General features: G+C 41.8%; 1 protein-coding gene across 2 annotated transcripts in view; it reads left to right on the top strand.

Annotated features, from left to right (window-relative positions):
- The first annotated feature begins 375 nt into the window (after positions 1-375).
- The window catches only part of LOC128520336 (matrix metalloproteinase-16-like), a 59272-nt gene continuing 38712 nt past the window's right edge, over positions 376-20935 (top strand). For both annotated transcript variants that reach the window (XM_053494527.1, XM_053494526.1), the window contains exon 1: positions 376-886. In XM_053494527.1, coding sequence (XP_053350502.1) covers positions 761-886 — 126 coding nt within the window. In that variant the 5' untranslated portion in view covers positions 376-760. The remainder of the gene's footprint in view (positions 887-20935) is intronic.

The following is a 20935-nucleotide window of genomic DNA, read 5'->3' as shown; positions in this document are numbered from 1 at the left end:
GGAGAGTCAAGGAGTCTTTAGATTTACAGTTATACTGTGTGTGTGTGTGTGTGTGTGTTTTCAGATGACATTGCATGAGTCGTGAAATTGTACTATAGTGACAGTGTAAATATAAAAAAGATGAAAAGGCAGAGAGAAAAAAGAAAATTATTTTATTATTAATTAAAGATTAAAATGCATATTGAATAGATAATGATGATGATGATGATGAACAACATTCAGCACCATTGCTGTTTCCCTAGTGGTACATGGTGTTTGCTTTGAGACTAGTGTTTGGTAGCAGCACTGTTGTTACACGTTTCTCTTGTGCGCGTGGAGGTGGGGGCGGGGGGGGGTTGTCTTGTACAGCGCCTGCGCAAGAGTGGCCGAGAAAACGGTTGAAAACTCCGTGTCCTGGATGCTCCTGTGAACACATCACCATCACCATCCTCATCCTCATCATCCTCATCATATATATCATCGGGCGTGCTGGAGGCGAGCGGAGAGTGTAAACACACACACGCGCGAGCACACACACAAACATACACACGCATGCACGTACACGCGCGCGCTCACAGAAGAGAGAGAGAGAGAGCAGAGGGACTGCGCGAGGCTAACGGCGTTCCTCCGGATTTCTTCTCCGCCTCGCCACAGAGCCCGACATCCTCCTGACTGATGTTTCCGCGCGACTGAAAAACGGGGATTTATTCCTTTCGGTTATGTTTTATTGACTGTTAATAAAAAATAAAAAAAGAACAAACAGCCACAACCTGTGTACATTATGTTTTTGTTAGCATTCCATGCTAGAAGACGTTTGACTAGCGTTTACCCGGGGCCGCTGGGTTTGCAGTTTGTGCTGTGGATTGTATGCGCTGTTTACGGAGAGGAGCAGCCTTTCAGTGTAGAGGTAAGCACAAACACTCCACACCTCTCTCTCTCTCTCTCTCTGCTCAATGCCCATTCATTTCTCTTACCTTATCATAATTTTATTATGTTATGCAGAAACGCAGCAGTGGACTTCTCCCAACTTAAATGATCTGCACTTAGAGATCCAGTGCACTGGCTAGCCTTGTTTTTGACTCAGCATTCAACTTCCAGTTTTTATTTACCAATAAGCAGCTTCATAAACAACTCTGATTTAAGCTGAATACACAAGATGTCAGGAGGGAGGTGTGTGTGTGTGTGTGTGTGTGTGTGTGTGTGAGAGAGTGAGTGAAAGAGAGAGAGCGAGAGAGATCCAGTATCATAGATGAACGGGTTGACAACAGAGTAGCCTGTTGTCTAACACTACACCATATGCTGTATCAATAATCACACACACGCACACACATGATACTTTGTGCTCCATTCCCAGCTGACTCTCAGGCATCACTACACATTAAACAACACTTGAAGTATCTCTGGCCTCCGTTGGTAGGATAGAATTCCTAGAAAATGCATGTGTTTCCCTGATCCAAGGCCAGCAGTGGAAAGACAGCCAAAGTATATCTGAACATTTCCTGACAGTTAGTTTTTCCTGGACAAGACGCTGTCTGTTAAAATCAATTAAAACCACCCATTTAGGCCGGTCTCATGGCATGGCATGGCATGGCATAACGGTTAGCTGGAATGAATTAACTTAAAATGGATGTTAACTCGAAATAACCTAAATAGATGTCCGTTCAGTCATCTGAGGCCAGTAACTAGAGAATAGTCAGAGAGTCGGAGAGAAAAAAAAAAAGTTGATGGTAACAGAGCGGGTGTATCACAATTCCTTCTAATTTTGTTTAAGTCAGAAATGCTGTGTGTCTAGTAGAAGCCTGAACTTAATCTTCCTAATTCTGAGTCTCTGTAAGGTCCAGCTGGTTTTGGAGATTGGAAATCTGCACTGGAAATCAGTAGTGCACGCAGGCATTTACAGAAAGAAAAAAAAACGATAGTTTAGGCACTGAGTAGGATGATCTCCTACCAAAATAGAGGGCTGAGGGTAAACTATTTTAAGGCAACACATGCACCACTTTTCCACTGGTTTGAACTTTTCAGTGCAGTTTGGCACTAAACGTGTTCATAGAGAGGCAGTCTCAGCTTCTGTGGTTTCTAACCAGTTTTCAGTTTATCATCCAAGACGCATTAGAGAAAATCTTTTAACTCTATCTTCAAAAGGGGGATTGAGGAACTCCACAGTAGGGACGGGTATCAACAGGGACCAGCTGATACAATATTATAACCATAGAGAGGTGCTAATTTAATTTGTATTTAGATTTTTTCAGGTTCACAATAAATATTGTGATTTGATTATTATTATTATTATTTTTTTTAGATTTTGTTACAATTCTAAAACATCGCATTTGCCTCCACATCACGTGATGATGTGCTGTGTCAATACTTTATAGTATGCCACCTGCAGGATTATAGGGGAATGGCAACACCCCACCCGTCCCCCATCTCTACTCTACAACCATATGGGGTTAAAAATATAAAGTCTTTTAAATGATGGTGGCTTGTGCTCACTTGTGTTCTGCCTTTGTTATAGTTCTGGCTGATCTGTGCTGCTGTGTTTTATCGACCCACAGGGAGTCTTGAGAGATACACAATAAGCGTGTGTGTGTGTGTCGGTGTGTGTGTGTGTGTGTCGGTGGGTGTGTGGGTGTGTGTGTGTGTGTGTGTGTGTCGGTGGGTGTGTGTGTGTGTGTGTGTCGGTGGGTGTGTGTGTGTGTGTGTGTCGGTGGGTGTGTGTGTGTGTGTGTGTGTCGGTGGGTGTGTGTGTGTGTGTGTGTCGGTGGGTGTGTCGGTGTGTGTGTGTGTGTGTGTGTGGGTGTGTGTGTGTGTGTGTGTGTGTCGGTGGGTGTGTGTGTGTGTGTGTCGGTGGGTGTGTGTGTGTGTGTGTGTCGGTGGGTGTGGGTGTGTGTGTGTGTCGGTGGGTGTGTGTGTGTGTCGGTGGGTGTGTGTGTGTGTGTCGGTGGGTGTGTGTGTGTGTGTCGGTGGGTGTGTGTGTGTGTGTCGGTGTGTGTGTGTGTGTGTGTCGGTGGGTGTGTGTGTGTGTGTGTCGGTGGGTGTGTGTGTCTGTGGGTGTGTGTGTCGGTGGGTGTGTGTGTCGGTGGGTGTGTGTGTGTCGGTGGGTGTGTGTGTCGGTGGGTGGGTGTGTGTGTGTCGGTGGGTGTGTGTGTGTGTGCGGTGGGTGTGTGTGTGTCGGTGGGTGTGTGTGTGTCGGTGGGTGTGTGTGTGTCGGTGGGTGTGTGTGTGTCGGTGGGTGTGTGTGTGTGCGGTGGGTGTGTGTGGGTGTGTGTGTCGGTGGGTGTGTGTGGGTGTGTGTGTCGGTGGGTGTGTGTCGGTGGGTGTGTGTCGGTGGGTGTGTGTCGGTGGGTGTGTGTCGGTGGGTGTGTGTCGGTGGGTGGGTGTCGGTGGGTGTGTGTCGGTGTCGGTCGGTGTCGGTGTGTGTCGGTGTCGGGGTGTGTCGGTGTCGGGGTGTGTGTCGGGGTGTGTGTCGGGGTGTGTGTCGGGGTGTGTGTGGGGGTGTGTGTCGGGGTGTGTGTCGGGGTGTGTGTCGGGGTGTGTGTCGGGGTGTGTGTCGGGGTGTGTGTCGGTGTGTGTGTGTCGGTGGGTGTGTGTGTGTCGGTGTGTGTGTGTCGGTGGGTGTGTGTGTCGGTGGGTGTGTGTGTGTGTGTCGGTGGGTGTGTGTGTGTGTGTCGGTGGGTGTGTGTGTGTGTGTCGGTGGGTGTGTGTGTGTGTGCGGTGGGTGTGTGTGTGTGTGTCGGTGGGTGTGTGTGTGTGTGTCGGTGGGTGTGTGTGTGTGTGTCGGTGGGTGTGTGTGTGTGTCGGTGGGTGTGTGTGTGTGTCGGTGGGTGTGTGTGTGTGTGTCGGTGGGTGTGTGGGTGTGTGTCGGTGGGTGTGTGTCGGTGGGTGTGTGTCGGTGGGTGTGTGTCGGTGGGTGTGTGTCGGTGGGTGTGTGTCGGTGGGTGTGTGTCGGTGGGTGTGGGTGGGTGTGTCGATGGGTGTGTCGGTGTCGATGGGTGTGTCGGTGGGTGTCGGTGGGTGTCGATGTGTGTGTGTCAGGGGGTGTTGATGGGTGTGTGGGTGTCGATGGGTGTGGGTGTCGGGGGGGTGTGTGGGTGTCGGGGGGTGTCGGTCGGGGGGTGTGGGTGTCGGTGGGTGTGGGTGTGGGTCGGTCGGTGTGTCGGTTCTTCGGTCGGTGTGGGTGTTCGGATGGTCTGTGTCTGTGTGTCGGTATGTGTGTCGGTCAGTCGGTCGGTTTGTGTGTGTGTGTCGGTCGGTTGGTCGGTTTGTGTGTGTGTGTGTCGGTCGGTTTGTGTGTGTGTGTGTGTGTCTGTCGGTCGGTCGGTGTGTGTGTGTGTCGGTCGGTCGGTCGGTGTGTGTGTGTGTCGGTCGGTCGGTCGGTCGGTCGGTGTGTGTGTGTGTCGGTCGGTCGGTGTGTGTGTGTGTCGGTCGGTCGGTCGGTCGGTTTGTGTGTGTGTCGGTCGGTCGGTCGGTCGGTGTGTGTGTGTGTCGGTCGGTCGGTCGGTCGGTCGGTGTGTGTGTGTGTCTGTCTGTCGGTCGGTCGGTTTGTGTGTGTGTCGGTCGGTCGGTCGGTCGGTTTGTGTGTGGGTCGGTGGGTCGGTCGGTTTGTGTGTGGGTCGGTGGGTCGGTCGGTTTGTGTGTCGGTCGGTGGGTCGGTCGGTTTGCGTGTGTGTCGGTCGGTCGGTCGGTTTGCGTGTGTGTCTGTCGGTCGGTCGGTCGGTTTGCGTGTGGGTCGGTCGGTGGGTCGGTTTGTGTGTGGGTCGGTCGGTGTGTGTGTGTGGGTCGGTCGGTCGGTGTGTGTCTTGTTTTTATTATTATTATAATAATTTTTTTAATGCAAATGACTTGCCTAAGATTTAGGGAGGGTTTAAGGATTTCGTCTTCTATTGCTCATAGGGTTGTCGTCTAATAACCAGCATCATCTCTGTGGTTCCCCAGTGTCGATAAACATGGACACAACGTGAGCCCTACACTACCTGCGCTCGCTCTCATCGTCCTCCGTGACTCCTTATCCACAAGGAAGAGACATCTTTTCTTTGCAATTTCACGCCATTGTTCCTCTTACTCAAAACTAGAAAGCTCCGTCTTTAATTTAATTTAATTTATAAATCTTTTACTTATTTCTCTCTCTCTTTCTTTCTTTCTTTCTTTTTTAAATGGCCCTTATTCCCAGTGCTGATTTTTTTTTCTTTTTTAACTGTGTGTGGTGATGGATATTAACTGGTGTGCCAAAAGGACAAGGAGTGTTCTGTAGGGATTAAGGATTCATATTTTAAAACAGTTTGATCATCTACAGCTTTGCTGTAATAAAAGGAGGACGATGCATTTGCAATCTTTATACTAGTTATCGCAGTGAGACTTTTTGCAGTCGGCTTTGTCAAAAGAAAAATGCTAAATATGACCACAAAGTAATTTCCTCACAACATGGTTGAATGAACTTATGAAATTAACAGAACGAGGAGCGGAGGGATAGTGCTAATGTTACATTATCCACAGTTTTCTAATAATTTGACTGCAATCTATTTGCTACAAATTTCAAGACAATATAATACTCAGTAAGAAATAATGTTGTTTGTCTTGTTCAACTGTGTGTGTGTGTGTGTGTGTGTGTGAGAGAGAGAGTGGCTTCTTGCCTAAGTGTTTGTTATCTTTCATTTTGTTGATGTCATGATAAAATTATCAAAGAACTTTAAAGAAGCAGTAGCTGAGATAAAGCTGTTGTCTTGCACTGATGGCAACTTCATTCGTTCATCCTTTATCGGATCTGGGAGAAGGGAAAAAAAGACTTGCCTTTCTACAGCTTTGTATGGCTGAAGCAGTGGTTCTGAATGAATGAGTCAATGTGTACTTATTTTCACCCATGCTGAGCATCAGGTGCAAAAGCCTGGTGTGAGTCACCCAGGTTTTTGCGACACTTAAGCGCGCACACACACACACACACACACACACACACACACACACTTTTAAAACCTCATCTAGGTCTACCTACTACAGTAAAACCAAGCACCGGACTTTTTCTGTATAATGCATGCATGAATTCATAAGCATGCAGAATAAACATATTTCTTGTATTTAAAAAAAAAAGTTTTGCTGAGGAGCTTTCAATGATTGCAGGGCAGTCTGACACCAGATGTTGACATGGCAGCAGCTCAATCACAGAACACATCTAACACTTTTACATTGAAGGGTCATGAATGATCAGAGAGGTTTATTGTTTTGCTCTGTGACCTGTCCGTCTGTTTACATGATGTGGCAGGAACTAGTGCCTCAGTGTTTACGTCTGGCTTAAAGAGTAGGTCAGAGCAGGCAGGCTTCCCAGGGCTGTTCTTTTTCCTGTGTCGCTTATGCAGACCTACTACAGAGAACCCTGCTTAGTCATATTCATTCGTTTTGGCTTTTCTGCAACTCTGCAGCAAGCTTTTAAATCCTAGCCTCAGCCTGGGTGTTTCAATTTAATTGTGGGTTTTTTTTTGGTGACAAAATTCAAACCCTTTGCCTTTCATGGCTAACGAAGGGGTTTCAGTTACTAAGCAATAAACATAGCTTGAACTTGTCATTTGGCCTCTTTGCAAGGGGTGTGTTTGTGTGTACATTCTGTTTCTACAGCATGTCATCATGTACATATAGAAAGAAGAAGAGCCTGGAAAGAAAGGCAGGGAGTTGTGCTCTGTGCTCCGTGCAGCATGTTGTGCGCGCACATGGTCTTTCTGACGTCAGCTTGGCTTTACTGCGAGAACAGATTTGTGTGAGCCCCTGGGGTGTATATGAGATGTCAGTGTGTTTACCTCTCACAGAACAGCCCTGAAAAAAATAAACACTGTAGAAGAATAAGGTTAAACAATGTATGTTATCTTCACATGCAGGTTAATAATCCTATAATAATCAAACAGAACGTATACATACAGTACAGTAGATTCAATCAGATTTAATATGACATTAAATAATAGATTAAGAGCAGAGTATCTATTGGAGGTGAGAGGAAATTCGATTTAGTCATTAATCACAATTCTTTTGTGTGGAAATGTACGTATAGCCACACTTACTCCAAAATAATTGTTTAAAACAATTTTTACGCTTCTAAAAGATGAACTGGTTGATTGCCCAAAGACCAGAACTGGGTGGTTTTTCATTTTAATTGGCCATAACCGGTGATCAGCTGATCATCCTCACATATAAGCCATTCTGCAGAAGCTTTTGAGTGGCACAGCAAAATCGGATTTTATGGCGTTACATAATCACAAGTTGTGTGCGTTAAAGGCCTCTAGCTTAAACCGACTCATTACGCACACTTTTACCAGTCTCAAAACATCGGGAGCGGAAATTAGACAAAAATCGCGTGCGTTAGAAGCCCTGCATACCTGCATTAGGAGCCAAACGCGCCCGCATGCTTACTGTCGAGTTGAGGTTTGAGACCTTTGAAGTATTTGATCACATACTGCACAAATGTACCATCTTGCAAATTTTCACCGTATGAGCAAAAATTTGCCTCGCCATGAGAAGCATTTTTCGCATATGAGTTGCGCATGCATCTGGGAGCCGTTCAAAACCTTTATTTTTGTCAGTGGTAAGCCAATTGAAGCAAATTTACACATTTGTTTGTGGGTTTTTTGCATTTTGTGCAAGATTTAGATTTTAAGACATGGCACCATATGTCCCAAGAATGTTATGAAGCACGTCAGTAAGAATAACACAGACACTTTTAGTTAATTTTTTTAAAGCAGCTGGTGCCAAAAGGAATCATTATCAATAAATGAATGAATCAATTAAAGGATTGTGGGAAAATGTAAATTTGTTTGTAAAAAAGTCTGTTATATTTTCCTTAAGTCAATGTTTTGATTGTATTTAGATGCAAAAATATGTTTGTAGTATTGAAAATCGGTAGAATTTCAATAGTATAATTTTTTTTGGGGGGGCGGCTGTAACAGATTATTTGCATTTACATTATGGGGAAAATGCATTTTGTAATACGACATTTCGCCTTAAGAACTAGCTCGCATGCCGATGTACCGCTGTACGTGCAACACCTGGAGAAGTAACACGTAGCCTGACAATTAACAAGACAATCGGGAATATGCAGTATGTAAGAATTTATTTTAAATTGGTGGAAGTCATTGCATGTTAACCCAGCCAACATTCTTTGGTCTAACCACCTTGCACTTAACCACACTGCTCTCTCTTTCTCTCTCTCTCTCTCTCTCTCTCTCTCTCTCTCTCTCTCTCTCTCTCTCTCTCTCTCTGTTAGCTGATAGCACAGTGGACAGCTGCTGAGAGACACTGTGAAATATTGTTTGCTATTGTTCAAACTTGAATGCTTTTGGGAAACTCCCGTAGCGATGAACAGAAGCACATGGGGACTTGAGGCACTTTTAGCGCTCGTGACGAGGAGTTTTCATGACGCTGAAAGCTTGGGGAAATGTCACCCTGTGCTACAGCTCACATGTAGCTGTGTGACACACTTTACACGTGGTGTTTAAAAGCCTTTGGCAGACAAATGGGGCAGATTTTTTTTTAGCATGAAGCTTGGTCAACCATAAACTCTTCGGCAGAGTTCTAGTAAAGAAAGGATCCGAGATGACTGGATTTCAAGTTTTACCCTTCTAAGCCATGTAATATCAGGCTAGCGTTGAAGTAACTACAAGGGCCATGGCATTTCTTGACATTTGCCCAAAAGTACAGTGTGGCCAAGCATGTGGGAGGATGGTTGTCATAGGGACACTGCGTGCACACTGTGGTGTTTGTGTCCTGCTGAATTATTTAGTGCGTGTTAGGACGGAGAGACGCGAGATCGGTTTTACGGATACACACACAAACGTCTACGCTGAGCTCACGGATCGTGTGTGCCTGTTGTTGTATTCTTTAAAAAGCTGTCAAGGGCTGTTGTTTGCCGAGCTTGTAAAATGTGTGTTTTGGGCACTCATGGTCTTTGATACACTTGTAGGCATTTACTGAGACAGTTGCTCGAATGCAGATATGCTTAGTCACTCCATGGCACTTCGTTCACAGATATACAACACTGAATGTGAATTAGAACTTAAACAAGAATCTTAAGAAGCAGAAACAACATTCAGCATTCTGGTCTTGAGGCCCTATTTGCTGAAGATGGGGGGAAAAATCGATTAAGTTATGAATCACGACTCTTTTTACTCACTCCAAATTTTGATTTTATAAAATTATTTTTTAAATTTATAATAGAGATTCCCCAGCCGATCAGCCAGTGATCAGATTTGGCTGTTTTACAGATTGGTCGGCCATGACAGATCAGCCTCAGTCATAAATGATTGTGTGCCAGAATGGTACAACAGAACAGCACACACCACATTAAAAAGCCACTGATCAACTCCTTTTTTCTGAACTCTGAACGAATTTATCTCAAAACCCACTCATTACACATGCTTACACCAGTCTCAAAACACCTCAATCATAAATTAGTCCCTTAACTAATCCACGTTAGAAGTCACACATACCCATTTTATAAGCCGGTCGTGCCCATGTGCAAGCAGCTGCTCGACCTGCAGCCATTGTCAAGTTTTGAGACTTTAAAGGAATTTGAGGTGGTAAAATAGCCCCCCCTTTTCTTAAGAATCTTTCAAGTGATACTATCTAAACTGTTCACACATTGGCATACAATTCACTTTTGCATAACATCCATACAGGTAGCACGGTGGTGTAGTGGTTAGCACCATCATCTTGCACCTCTTGGGTACGGGTTCAATTCCCATCCACACTTGATTACCGTCTCTGTTTGCATGAAGTTTGCATGTTCTCCCCGTGCTTGGTGGGTTTCCTCCTCGCCCGTAGTGTGTAAGTGTATGCATGTAACGAATTGGACTCGATTTTAACGTCAACACAACACGTGCCTGAACCGATACTTTACAAAAGCCACTAAATGATGGTGGATGACTCAAGAATACATTTTTATTGAACAAAAAATTTAATGCTTAAAATTGAACAATATATTGAAAGTTTAAAGTATATATTCAATTCAGTTCACTTTTATTTGTATAGCGCTTTTAACGATTTAAATCATCACAAAGCAGCTTTACACAATCAAAAGAATTAAGTTTGTATGAAATGTGAATGTGTATGAATCAAAATGATATGATTGTCCCTGATGAGCAAGCCTAGGACGATGGCGACAGTGGCAAGGAAAAACTCCCTGAGATGGTAATAGGAAGAAACCTTGAGAGAAACCAGACTCAACAGGGAACCCATCCTCATCTGGGTGAAAACAGATAGCAGGGATTGATGTGCATAATAATATGCGAGACTGGAAGTTCAGTATAAGAGGAGATGTGTAAGATTAAAGTCCAATTTGTTCCTGGAGGCTCAGGTAGACTGTGAGAAATTCCAGTCCTGAACTATTGAGCGACTGAAGTCACAGGTCCTCAAAAACAGCTGTCTGCATCAGTCGTGGACGGGACCACCTTCATGGAAAAGTGGAACCAACCCCAGTCACCACACGCATTCCAGGCAGACCACACTGGGGCATCCATGTGATGAGATCTCCAACCAGAAGCAGGACTCCAGGATGAGTTAGAGAGGTCCAGCGGGCAGAGGGGGTCTGGATCACTGGCAGCTCAGGAGCGACATGTATAGCTCAACAGAGAGATGGGTAGAGGAACAAGGAGAGACGGAGAGAGAGAGAGGAGAAAGCAGAAAAGGAGAGAGCAAAAGAGATGGAGAAATAACAGTTAGGTATGGTCACAGTCGAACAATGTAAAAGGTGAATGTATATTTAGTGCAGAGTGCAAGCAGAGACTCCGGCAGGACTAACTATGACAACATAACTAAAAAGGGAGAGCCAGAAGGAAACACAGACATGATGGCTTCCAGAGATGTAAAGCAACCAATCACCTCACCGTCAACAAACCTGAGTGATCAGTGAGAGTGGGGAAGACAGTATCTAAACATTCCAGTTCACCTAATACTCTACGTCCATGAGTCCCCCAGATCTGCTCCTTTACATAAGGCTAATCTATTTATAAAAAGGCTTAGCTAAATAAATAGGTTTTTAGCCTGGACGTAAACACTGTCCCGAACACTATTTGGAAGACTATTCCATAACTTTGGGGCTTTGTAAGAAAAAGCTCTGCCCCCTGCTGTAGTTTTAATAATACGCGGTACTGACAAGCAGCCTGCATCCTTTGATCGAAGTAGGCGTGGCGGATTGTAAGACACTAGCAGTTCACTCAGATACTGCGGCGCGAGACCATTTAATGCTTTATACGTCAAGAGTAGTATTTTAAAATCGATGCGAAATTTCACAGGAAGCCAATGCAATGTGGATAAGATAGGGGTGATGTGCTCATATCTTCTGGTTCAAGTGAGGACTCTCGCTGCTGCATTCTGGACTAATTGAAGCTTGTTTAAGCACCTTGTTGAACAACTAGACAGTAAGGTGTTACAATAATCCAACCTAGACGTGATAAAAGCATGAACTAGTTTTTTTGCATCATTTGGTGACAATATATTTCTTACCTTGGCAATATTTCTGAGGTGAAAGAATGCTATCCTGGTAATATTATCTACATGAGCTTCAAGTGAAAGGCTTGAATCTATAATCACACCGAGGTCTTTTACTGTTGCACTTGATGGAACAGAAAGGCCATTTAAAATCACAGTGTGATCAGAAAGCTTACTTCTAGCTGCTTGTGGTCCTATGACTAGAACTTCTGACTTATCAGGATTAAGCAGAAGGAAATTAATTAACATCCAATCTCTTATGTCCTGCACACATTGCTCAACTTTAGTAAACTGTTTTTTCTCATCTGGTTTTGCTGAAACGTATACTTGTGTGTCATCAGCATAACAATAAAAACTAATACCATGTTTACGAATTATGTTGCCTAGACGAAGCATGTAAAGGGAAAAAAGCAGTGGGCCTAAAACAGAACCCTGTGGAACACCAAACTCAACTTGAGAACATGAGGAATGGTCACCATCTAAAACAACAAACTACAAACTGATAACAATCAGTCAAATAGGATCTGAGCCATAAGAGCCATTCTCCTGTGCCGTTCCCTTAATTCCTACTACATTTTCTAATCTGTGAAGGAGAATACTATGATCAATAGTGTCAAAAGCTGCACTGAGGTCGAGTAACACAAGTATAGAGACACAACCCTGATCAGAGGCCACTAGGAGGTCATTTACTACATTAACGAGTGCTGTCTCAGTACTGTGATGAGGCCTAAATCCTGACTGATATATATGAATATATGTTGTTGTACTGTTGTAGTACTACTAGTACTAGCTGGAAAGCCAAATTTATACATATAATCCATGTTACATTAGTATTTTACAAATCATTTGACCATTTGTTAGCATGAATGCAAGATTTGCATTTTGTAATTAACATTACATTAGCCTACGACTAACCTGCGGAAAGGCTGCTGTCGTCATCATAATCGGTGGATTCCTTTTTTCGCTACGTTTGGTATGACTGGGGCTGGGGTTTACCCACACCGATAGTGCCAGCTGTTGCCCACAAGCTGTCAATCACGCCTGCTGCCGTCAGAGCGAGTGTAACATTGATTGCATCTCGGACGGTCTCTCATTTCCTGATGATTTGTGCTTTTAATTTATTTATCTAATCTAATAAACTATTAATCTACAAAAATAAAATGGACAGTAAAATTACTGCAACAATGTTTTGGATTTCTATTATCAAAGCTTTCCGAAGTTCTCAAGATTTTTCTAATTAAGGAAATAATTATTTTTCCAGTCATTTCTGACACCCGATGAATGCAGTTTTTAAATTTTACTAGCGATCATGTGTGTTGATGAATCTGACGCTTATTACAACTGTCATCACCGCTCTATTGCCGTATTGGCACCGGTTTTTGGTACCCAACCCTACTCCTGTTATACTGAACTTCCAGTCTCCACAGTATGATGCAGATCAATCACTGCTATCTGTTTCACCCAAATGAGGATGGGTTCCCTGTTAAGTCTTGTTCCACTCAAGGTTTCTTCCTATTACCATCTCAGGGATTTTTTCCTTGCCACTGTCGTCATCGTCCTCGGTTTACTCATTAGGAACAGTCTTATTTTTATTCATACACATTCTCACACAAACTTAAATATTCTTTTGATTGTGTAATGCTGCTTTGTGACAATTGCATAAAATTGAATTAAATTGAATTGAATGTGTGTGCGCCCTGCGATGGATTGGCACCCTGTTCAACTCTCCTAGGATAGGCTCCAGGCCCCCGTGACCCTAATTACAGGATAAAGCAGTGAAGATGATGAGCGATAACATCCATACAAAATATTTTTTTGTTCTTTTTCATTGGCTAATACTTAAACAAGCCAATTTAGATTTTTTTTTCCTTTTACATGTCACCTGCGATGTTATAATTCCACACGCACTTCCATCGGAGAATAACATTACGTCATTAAACCACGAAAAAGTCACAGTTTTAGGCCTTGTTCACACGGGCGTTAAAATTGAGCGTTTTTCTTGCGTTCGTACGTGTTTTCTACATGTAGGAGTCAATGAGAGTGTTTACACGGGCTTTGGTTACGTGCGTTTTTCCAGCTGCGTGTTTATACAGCATTAAAAAAAACGTTGCATGCAGCTTTTTTTTTGGCGTTCAAAACCAAACGAACACAAGGAAATCGCTTCTAGTTCGTTTTCTTTAGGGATGCACCGAAATTTCGGCCGCCGAAAAATTTCGGCCGAAATAGCATTATCGTTTCCGCCGAAACGTTAGAAAGCGCCGAAAATAAAAGGCGAAATAGTTGCCACGCCTCTTCCATCCTCCCGTCTCGTTCGCGCTGTCATTACGCATCAAACACGGAGTATGTCGGCGGTTTGGAAGGACTTCAAAGTTTCAGATGAGGACAGCAAAGTTGCAATATGCAACATTTGCTCTGCAAAAGTTTCAAGAGGGGGTTCAACAGCAAAGACATTTTCGACTACAGGTTTAATACACCACCTTAAGTCAAGACACGCAATTGAATTTGAGGAATACCGTCAAACAACGTTGGTTGCCATTTTCGGTTTCGGTATCGGTTTTCGGCCAAGTGCATCCAAAAATTTCGGTTTCGTTTTCGGCCCAGAATTTTCATTTCGGTGCATCCCTAGTTTTCTTCGCATTCATTTTACGCTTCGGGGGACCGGATATATCCTATGATCCTACATGCTATACATAGGGGAAATGCGGAAAAAGGCAAAATAAAATAAAATAAATTGTTGAAAAACATACGCGGTAATTTTCGCATTTCTTCATAAACCACAAAAAAAACTTCCTTTAATCCGACGTTGTGCAGTCAGAGAGTGAACCCAGTACCGGCGGGCTTTCATAGCCAGTTACCGACACTGCCCCCACAGGTTAACACACAAACTAAAATTTGGGCTGCAGGCTGATGTAAAACAGAGACAAACAAACGCCGGTGTAGAAGTCAATCAAGCGCCATTACAAAACGCAACATAAACGTCTAGGACGTTCAGAGCAAGTTTGTTTATCCAAAAACTTAACGCCCGTGTGAACAAGGCCTTAATGACGTACCGAACACAACAAGTCAGAAAATCCGATCTGTCTGTTTACACGACAATCACATTAGCACATATCTGATTTATATCTGATTTATTTCCACATATGAAGGAGGCCTAAAACTGATCTCGATATATCAGAATGCATGCGTTTTTTTTCCTGTTTACACGGACATAGAACATATCCGATATGTGTCACAAATTAGCAAAAAAATCGGAATTGGGTCATATTTAACTGACAGTGTACACGTAGCCTAAGATTCCCCTCCTCAATTTTTTTGCTTAGTTGTGCTGTTCTCTGGTGGGCGTGGCTCAACAGTAGCTCATTTACATAAACACTGTCTGTGTGGTTGGAGGAGGCGTGAAACTGTTTGTTTGATGTCTGAAAGAATGCCTCATCTGTGGAGTACTTCAGCTGGAGCATTAACACACTTTGGGGAGCTCTGAGACCTCTGGTAACTTAAAAATATATGTGTCTTTTTAATATTTAAAATGACATTTTACGCAATTAAATTCACGATAAATATTAAAATGTCATATACAGTATTTAGCTGATGTAGGCTGTTATTATTAATTTTCTTTTAGTTTTCATTTAATCGAACCAGTTTTGAAAACATTCAGCACACTAGATAATACAGTCAGTTATGGGAGGCTTTTGTGTTGTGTGCAACTTGAGGGTAGTGTTATCAACCTGCTGTTCAGATCATACTGTACACTCAGAGACAGGTTGATGTGAGGAAGTGGAAATTTAGCAAAAAAGTGTCAGCAAATAAAACAGCAAATACTCTTCCAGAACAAAATCTGCATTTGCCAACAGACAAGCCACGCCACAAAACTTTCTTAACACATTTGGAGCGCGTTACTAGCGCTTGCGTTTTCTTTCTCCTGTGAAATACACACGAGCACACAATTTTTATGTGTGACTTTTACATTATGTGATATGTGAGATCGCTGCACAATAGGGCATAGATTCCAAGTAAAGTAACGTCAGGAAGCCTGAAAAACCATCAAATCTAATAAAAAAAAAAAAAAAAAAAAAAGGGTTTCAATCTGCAGTCATGATTGTGTTTAATGATTGGGATTGCTAAACACATGTGCATGTTTTTCTTTATCAGTGTTACAGATATAGTAGCAGCCACAATGCAACTGTTCTGTTAACATGACATATAACATGTAATATGTAATAAAATCACATGGTTTAGATCAAATGTGTTTAATCTACAAAGATGTTTTTTTTTTAACAACCTCCACAGCAATCTCATTTCCTCGCCTGTCTGTGCGAATCACTCAGCATCACCAGTATACAAGTACTAATCACCAGACTGATCATCTGTCATCATCTATCCCTGTTTCTCACTGATTTATGCCTTAAGTTAGATGGATTTTATGCTTGAATGATCCGTAGGTCACCGTGTGGCTTAACAAACGCTAACATTCCTCTGAGACTGGTCAGGTACAGGGACTGGACGAAAAATGAGAGCCAAGAACTTTCCAAACATGAAAGCCATAAGGTCCCCCAGGAAGCCTGGAGAACTACTCCTTAAGTAGAATCAATACAAAATACAAATTCTGGTTAACCGGAAGCAAAAAGTATGAGATAATGCTTGGGATAAATAGTATCAAACTACAATACATACAGAATGCAGATGATGAGTATAAATTAATACAAGGTGAAAATTTGGCCTTGGAGATCAGAGCTCATGCGTAGATTTCATGGTTGTGTTTAATTGAAAATTTTCCTCATCAAACCTTCTGTTTCAATTTCTTGCATCAGTTAGAATGATGGCTTGTACAGCATTCTGTGTAAAAGCCGTTAATCTTTTTTGGATATCTCAAGGAACATGTGAGGTGACCGCCACCAGTCAAGCGCTTCCTATTTCTTCTGACAACAGTTGTCTTGCGTTTCCAAGGCCACATCAGTGCTCCGATGATGTCTCGTAGCTAATGAACCGCACTCGCAGCATTAAAGGTTCTGCTTTGATGTTTCCACTGAACTAATTACGTCTCTTTAGGCCCGTTAGTGAATTGATTCAAGCTGCGAGTTGAATTGTATCTTTAAGTTCACGCGAATCCATTTTAATAAGAAGTTCATTGCTGGTCCGAGTTACAAGATTCATCCGTGTTTATGTTAAGAGACACTGTGTCATTTTATCTTAACAACCTGCCATGTTAGCATTCACAAAGGATTTTTTTTTTTACTTCAGATGAATTTTACACAGGCACTTTCACGTGCTGTGCATGCCAGTTAAAGCTGTATTTAAAAAAAGGTTTGGGTAAACACAGTGTGTGCAGCTAAAGCGTGAATCCTATCGGATTACTGTAGCACTGAGTGATGGACATCTGAGCATGAAACAGCATTGACCCGTTCTCTGCAACTTAACACATCCTTACACAGGCAGATCAATGTAAGCCACACCGAATTCATGTACAAGAGAGCTTGGAGTGACCCTGGAGCCAAATCATAAGTCAGTTCTCTTTCATACTCTCTCTCTCTCTCTCTCTCTCTCTCTCTCTCTTTCTCTCTCTCTCTCTCTCCCTCCATATCTCTGTCACAGTTGCCATCCCTTAAATCCTGCACTGAGTCTCCACCATAAATCAATAAAAATCTTCCATGCTGGTCACAGGCAGGTCTTCCTGTTCCTCCCATTTGCTATGTGTCACCAGTAGGTTCAAGAAAACCCAATGTCTGTACAACCTAGCTACCACTCTCCCACCCAAAAATAAATAAATAAATGAATGGAAAAATCCTTCTCAACAATGTTTAACTGATAGTAATTCTAGTTATTATTGAACTAATGTAAAGATATATTTACCCGTAATTAATGGAAATTTAAAAGCATTTATGTAAGTTGCTCTGGATAAGGGTGTCTGCCACATGCCTAAATGTAAGTATTCAATCACAAATCAAATGTCTGTGTATAATATACATCCATGCAATGATTGACTGTGTCTGAGTGTCAGAACAAGCTAAAGGGCATTTTGAGTTTCACAATTTGTGATAGGGTTAAAACATATGAAAGGCAAACACCTGCCCTGCTTTTTTATGGACAAACAAACCCAAGTTGAAGCCAGCACTTAGCATACATCACAGATCGACTCAGGAGGAAAAAAGGTTTTTTAGTTTGACTGATGTTGCAGCATCACTGTACTTTCAATCAGTTAAACGTCACTCAATTTTTTTGTCACATTTGCCGCCTACTTTTCTCTCTGCCTGATGTCAGTGTATTTTTTATTTTTTTTTTTTTAACAGTGAAACATCCTTGGTTTTGGCTCCAGCGCTGCTCTTTTTCACTTTCTGTTTTCTCCAAATTTTAGTACACATGCAGCATTAATGCCATAGTGGATATGCTGACATTATATGCAAGTATCAATGCAGAAACCTGTACAAGAATCCATGCATTAGGCCTGGTCATGCTCCTAGCCTTGCTGTAGCAGAAATATAGACCAGTCCACATGTAAGACCATTCAATATTGCACTTTCCTTTACATTTTGTAATTCACACAACCCATGAATTTGCTGCTAAGTCACCTCGTTGTTGCCATTCGAATACCACACGGCTTTCCGCTGTTGGAGTGGGCGTGGCATTTACCACAAAAGTGTCTGTGTTTAGGGTGACGTCCCAAGTGATCATCAGAAATATCAAGCATACCATTGCTTTTAAAAAAACAAAGGCGGGTAAAAACATTGTTAAGGTGCAAGCCCTGTATATTCAAATCACTAAGGTAAGCTTAGATCTTACTGTCTCCTCAATTCACAACCATCTCTCCCTGAACAGTTACCAAGTTATATATATTTTTATACATCTTATAGCATCAAAATCAGCCCAGTGCTGTCTATTGTATTCTGAAAGATATATATTTTTAATGTGGTCTAAAAATACGCAATCACATTCTTGATGCAATCTTGATGCATTACACCTTTAGCTAAACTTTATTGCTGTGGTTATGCCTGATCTACTCTGTATAAGATATCTGTGTTTCCTGGTGTGTCGCACACATCAAATGTCCTAACATTTCAGCTTCCCCCTCCTGCAATGGAGGATTGTTCCTTTTCATACTGATCTCGTCTCATCCTGTCACTTACCTCAGCTCTCAGATTAAAGACAAGCCAACATCAGCCCCTGATTCTGCCTTCGTTCCTTTTATGCAAAACAAACGTGTAAAAACAAGACTAATTTGTTTTGTGTTTTAGTTTGATATTTTAAAACTCTAAATAACAGTAATGTATTTAATGCTAGGGTTGTTGACTGGTTTTAATGGTAAGCTAAGGAATTTGTGACATCAGCTTATCCAAGGAACATTGGATTATTTATGCCCACACTGTCAAATGCATTTTTGTGCTGGTTTGAGACACAAATACTCAAGTACTCTAATTAATAGATAATTTTAGATAATAGAGACCAAGTAGTGTCCATTGGTTTCCTGATTTACCAGAGGAACTCATTTAGTAAATGTCCTGTACACAAATCAGGTTTTCACAACAAGTTTAAAAACAACATTTATTAAAGTGGTACCAGTTATAATGCTTCGGTGAGCTTTTGAGTTTTCACTATGTGGTCCTCCATCACTTTGCATTCAAACACTAGCAGACGAAAACAAAAATGTGAAAGAAGCAACTCAGACTGTTTTATCCAGGGGACAAACACAACAGGCTTTATATGTATTTTTATTTTATTTTATTTTTTTTAGTTTAACAGACCTGTTCATTTTGTCTGCTGTGAAAACATAAACAACTCTTTAGAGACTAGTGTCTACTAGCAAAATGAAGAACACAATGTTTTTCTACAAAGGAACTCATCTGACAAGGGTTAACGTCCAGGAGTTCGGAGAAAGGTGCCAAACACACCGCAATCACAAATTGGTCTTGAAATTGCGTTAGTGCTCACAGCTGCTTATTGTCCCATTGTGTTTTGAGACTTGGGAGACATTTGTGGTAAAAGTTGTCTTATTTTTTTATTTATATATTTTTAATTCTTCAGGTGGTAAACTAGGTAATTCACATATTTCCATCCTGTATGGTAAAAGTGAATACTTTTCCAAGTTTGTTTATAAGTGGAAATTTAGGGGGGATAACGTAATTCTCATTACCAAACGTAGGTCTTTTTTAATTTTGAGTTAAATGTTAAACTCTTGTACTTAAAGTAAGTTTGCATTGTTTAAATGCTGCTCTTGGTTTTAAAATAAGGGGGAAAAAGCTAAGGTATTAAACTTTTGAGTTATGACTTAATTTTTTTTAAAGGGCCAAGGTCTTAAAATTGTAATAAAATTAAAGTAATGGGGATATTCATAAAATTTAAATTGAATTTCGCAATATAAATCAAAATGAAAAAGCATTTAAAAAAACCTGCTTTAATTTCAACTTCCATTTAAATTTCATTGTATTTTATAATTTAGTTGTATTTGATTTTAGAAATTGTTTCAAAAGTCAACAAGAATAAATCTACAACAGAATAATTAAGCAACCAAATGTCTAGACACTGGCAGATTGCATCAGTGTGAGCAACTAGAGGACTACAGACTGAAGGAGAGAAATATGCCTTCATCCTGAACCCAGACAGTCTTTAGTGGTAATCATTATTATTACTACGAGTACACTTGTGTATTAACACTCTTCGATACAGAAGTATGGACCTGTTTGGTTTGCAATCTGCCATTAAACACAAAGAGAAAAAGAAAAACTGGAATTCACCCTTTGCGCTAGGCGTAATATCAATGCTCTCATGACCCTTACTTTATCAACTCCTGCTGTTAAGGTCAAAAATGAGATTGTCTCGTGTTGCAATGAAGTTGGAAGGCATGCGGAAGCATTGCCCTGGACATTTGTTCCAAAATGTAAGTATAAGGCATAGTATGAGGTTTGAATCCCTTGTTTTCGTCTTCTCTATGTATATAATGACGGCTTGAAAACCAACTGGTTTCAAGTAGTTGCTACCCAACAACTGCCACACACTGTACAGTAAATACACAGTTCTGGTACAGCGATTCAAAATAATGTGAACGCTGACCAGCAGGGGAGCGGGGAGGGTTAGCAATTTTTTCTGCCCATTTTATGAATCAATTGTGTTTAATATGAACGCAGCTATAATGGAATCCTTTCAAGTGGACTTGAGCCTGATACACTGATCCATATCATGCAAGTCCTGAACTTTGGGGTCAAGTACCAGGATTCATGTCTGAACCCATAGTGTAAAGGCACGATCACGCAGCGGCATGTTGGCAGACTACAACGGCGCTTTTTCCTTCATAATGTCTGGTGTTTTAATGAAGACGAAGAAGATTGCAGGTCATTATCTTTTATTGGCTGTAATGCATCTGCCATCAGGTTTGAGCAGTGAAGAAAAGGCAAAGCTCAAACTTCAAACACAAGAACTCTGAGTGAAAGAGAGACAAAAGGATAAAGAAATTACAATGATTATTTCACATCATGTATTTCACATCATGTAAAAACATACAATGAGTTTTTCA

This window comes from Clarias gariepinus, chromosome 4 (assembly GCF_024256425.1).
Source record: "Clarias gariepinus isolate MV-2021 ecotype Netherlands chromosome 4, CGAR_prim_01v2, whole genome shotgun sequence".
NCBI classification, from domain to species: Eukaryota; Metazoa; Chordata; class Actinopteri; order Siluriformes; family Clariidae; genus Clarias; species Clarias gariepinus.
Note: the sequence above shows the minus strand (reverse complement) of the source record. Positions and strands in the feature narration are given on the sequence as shown.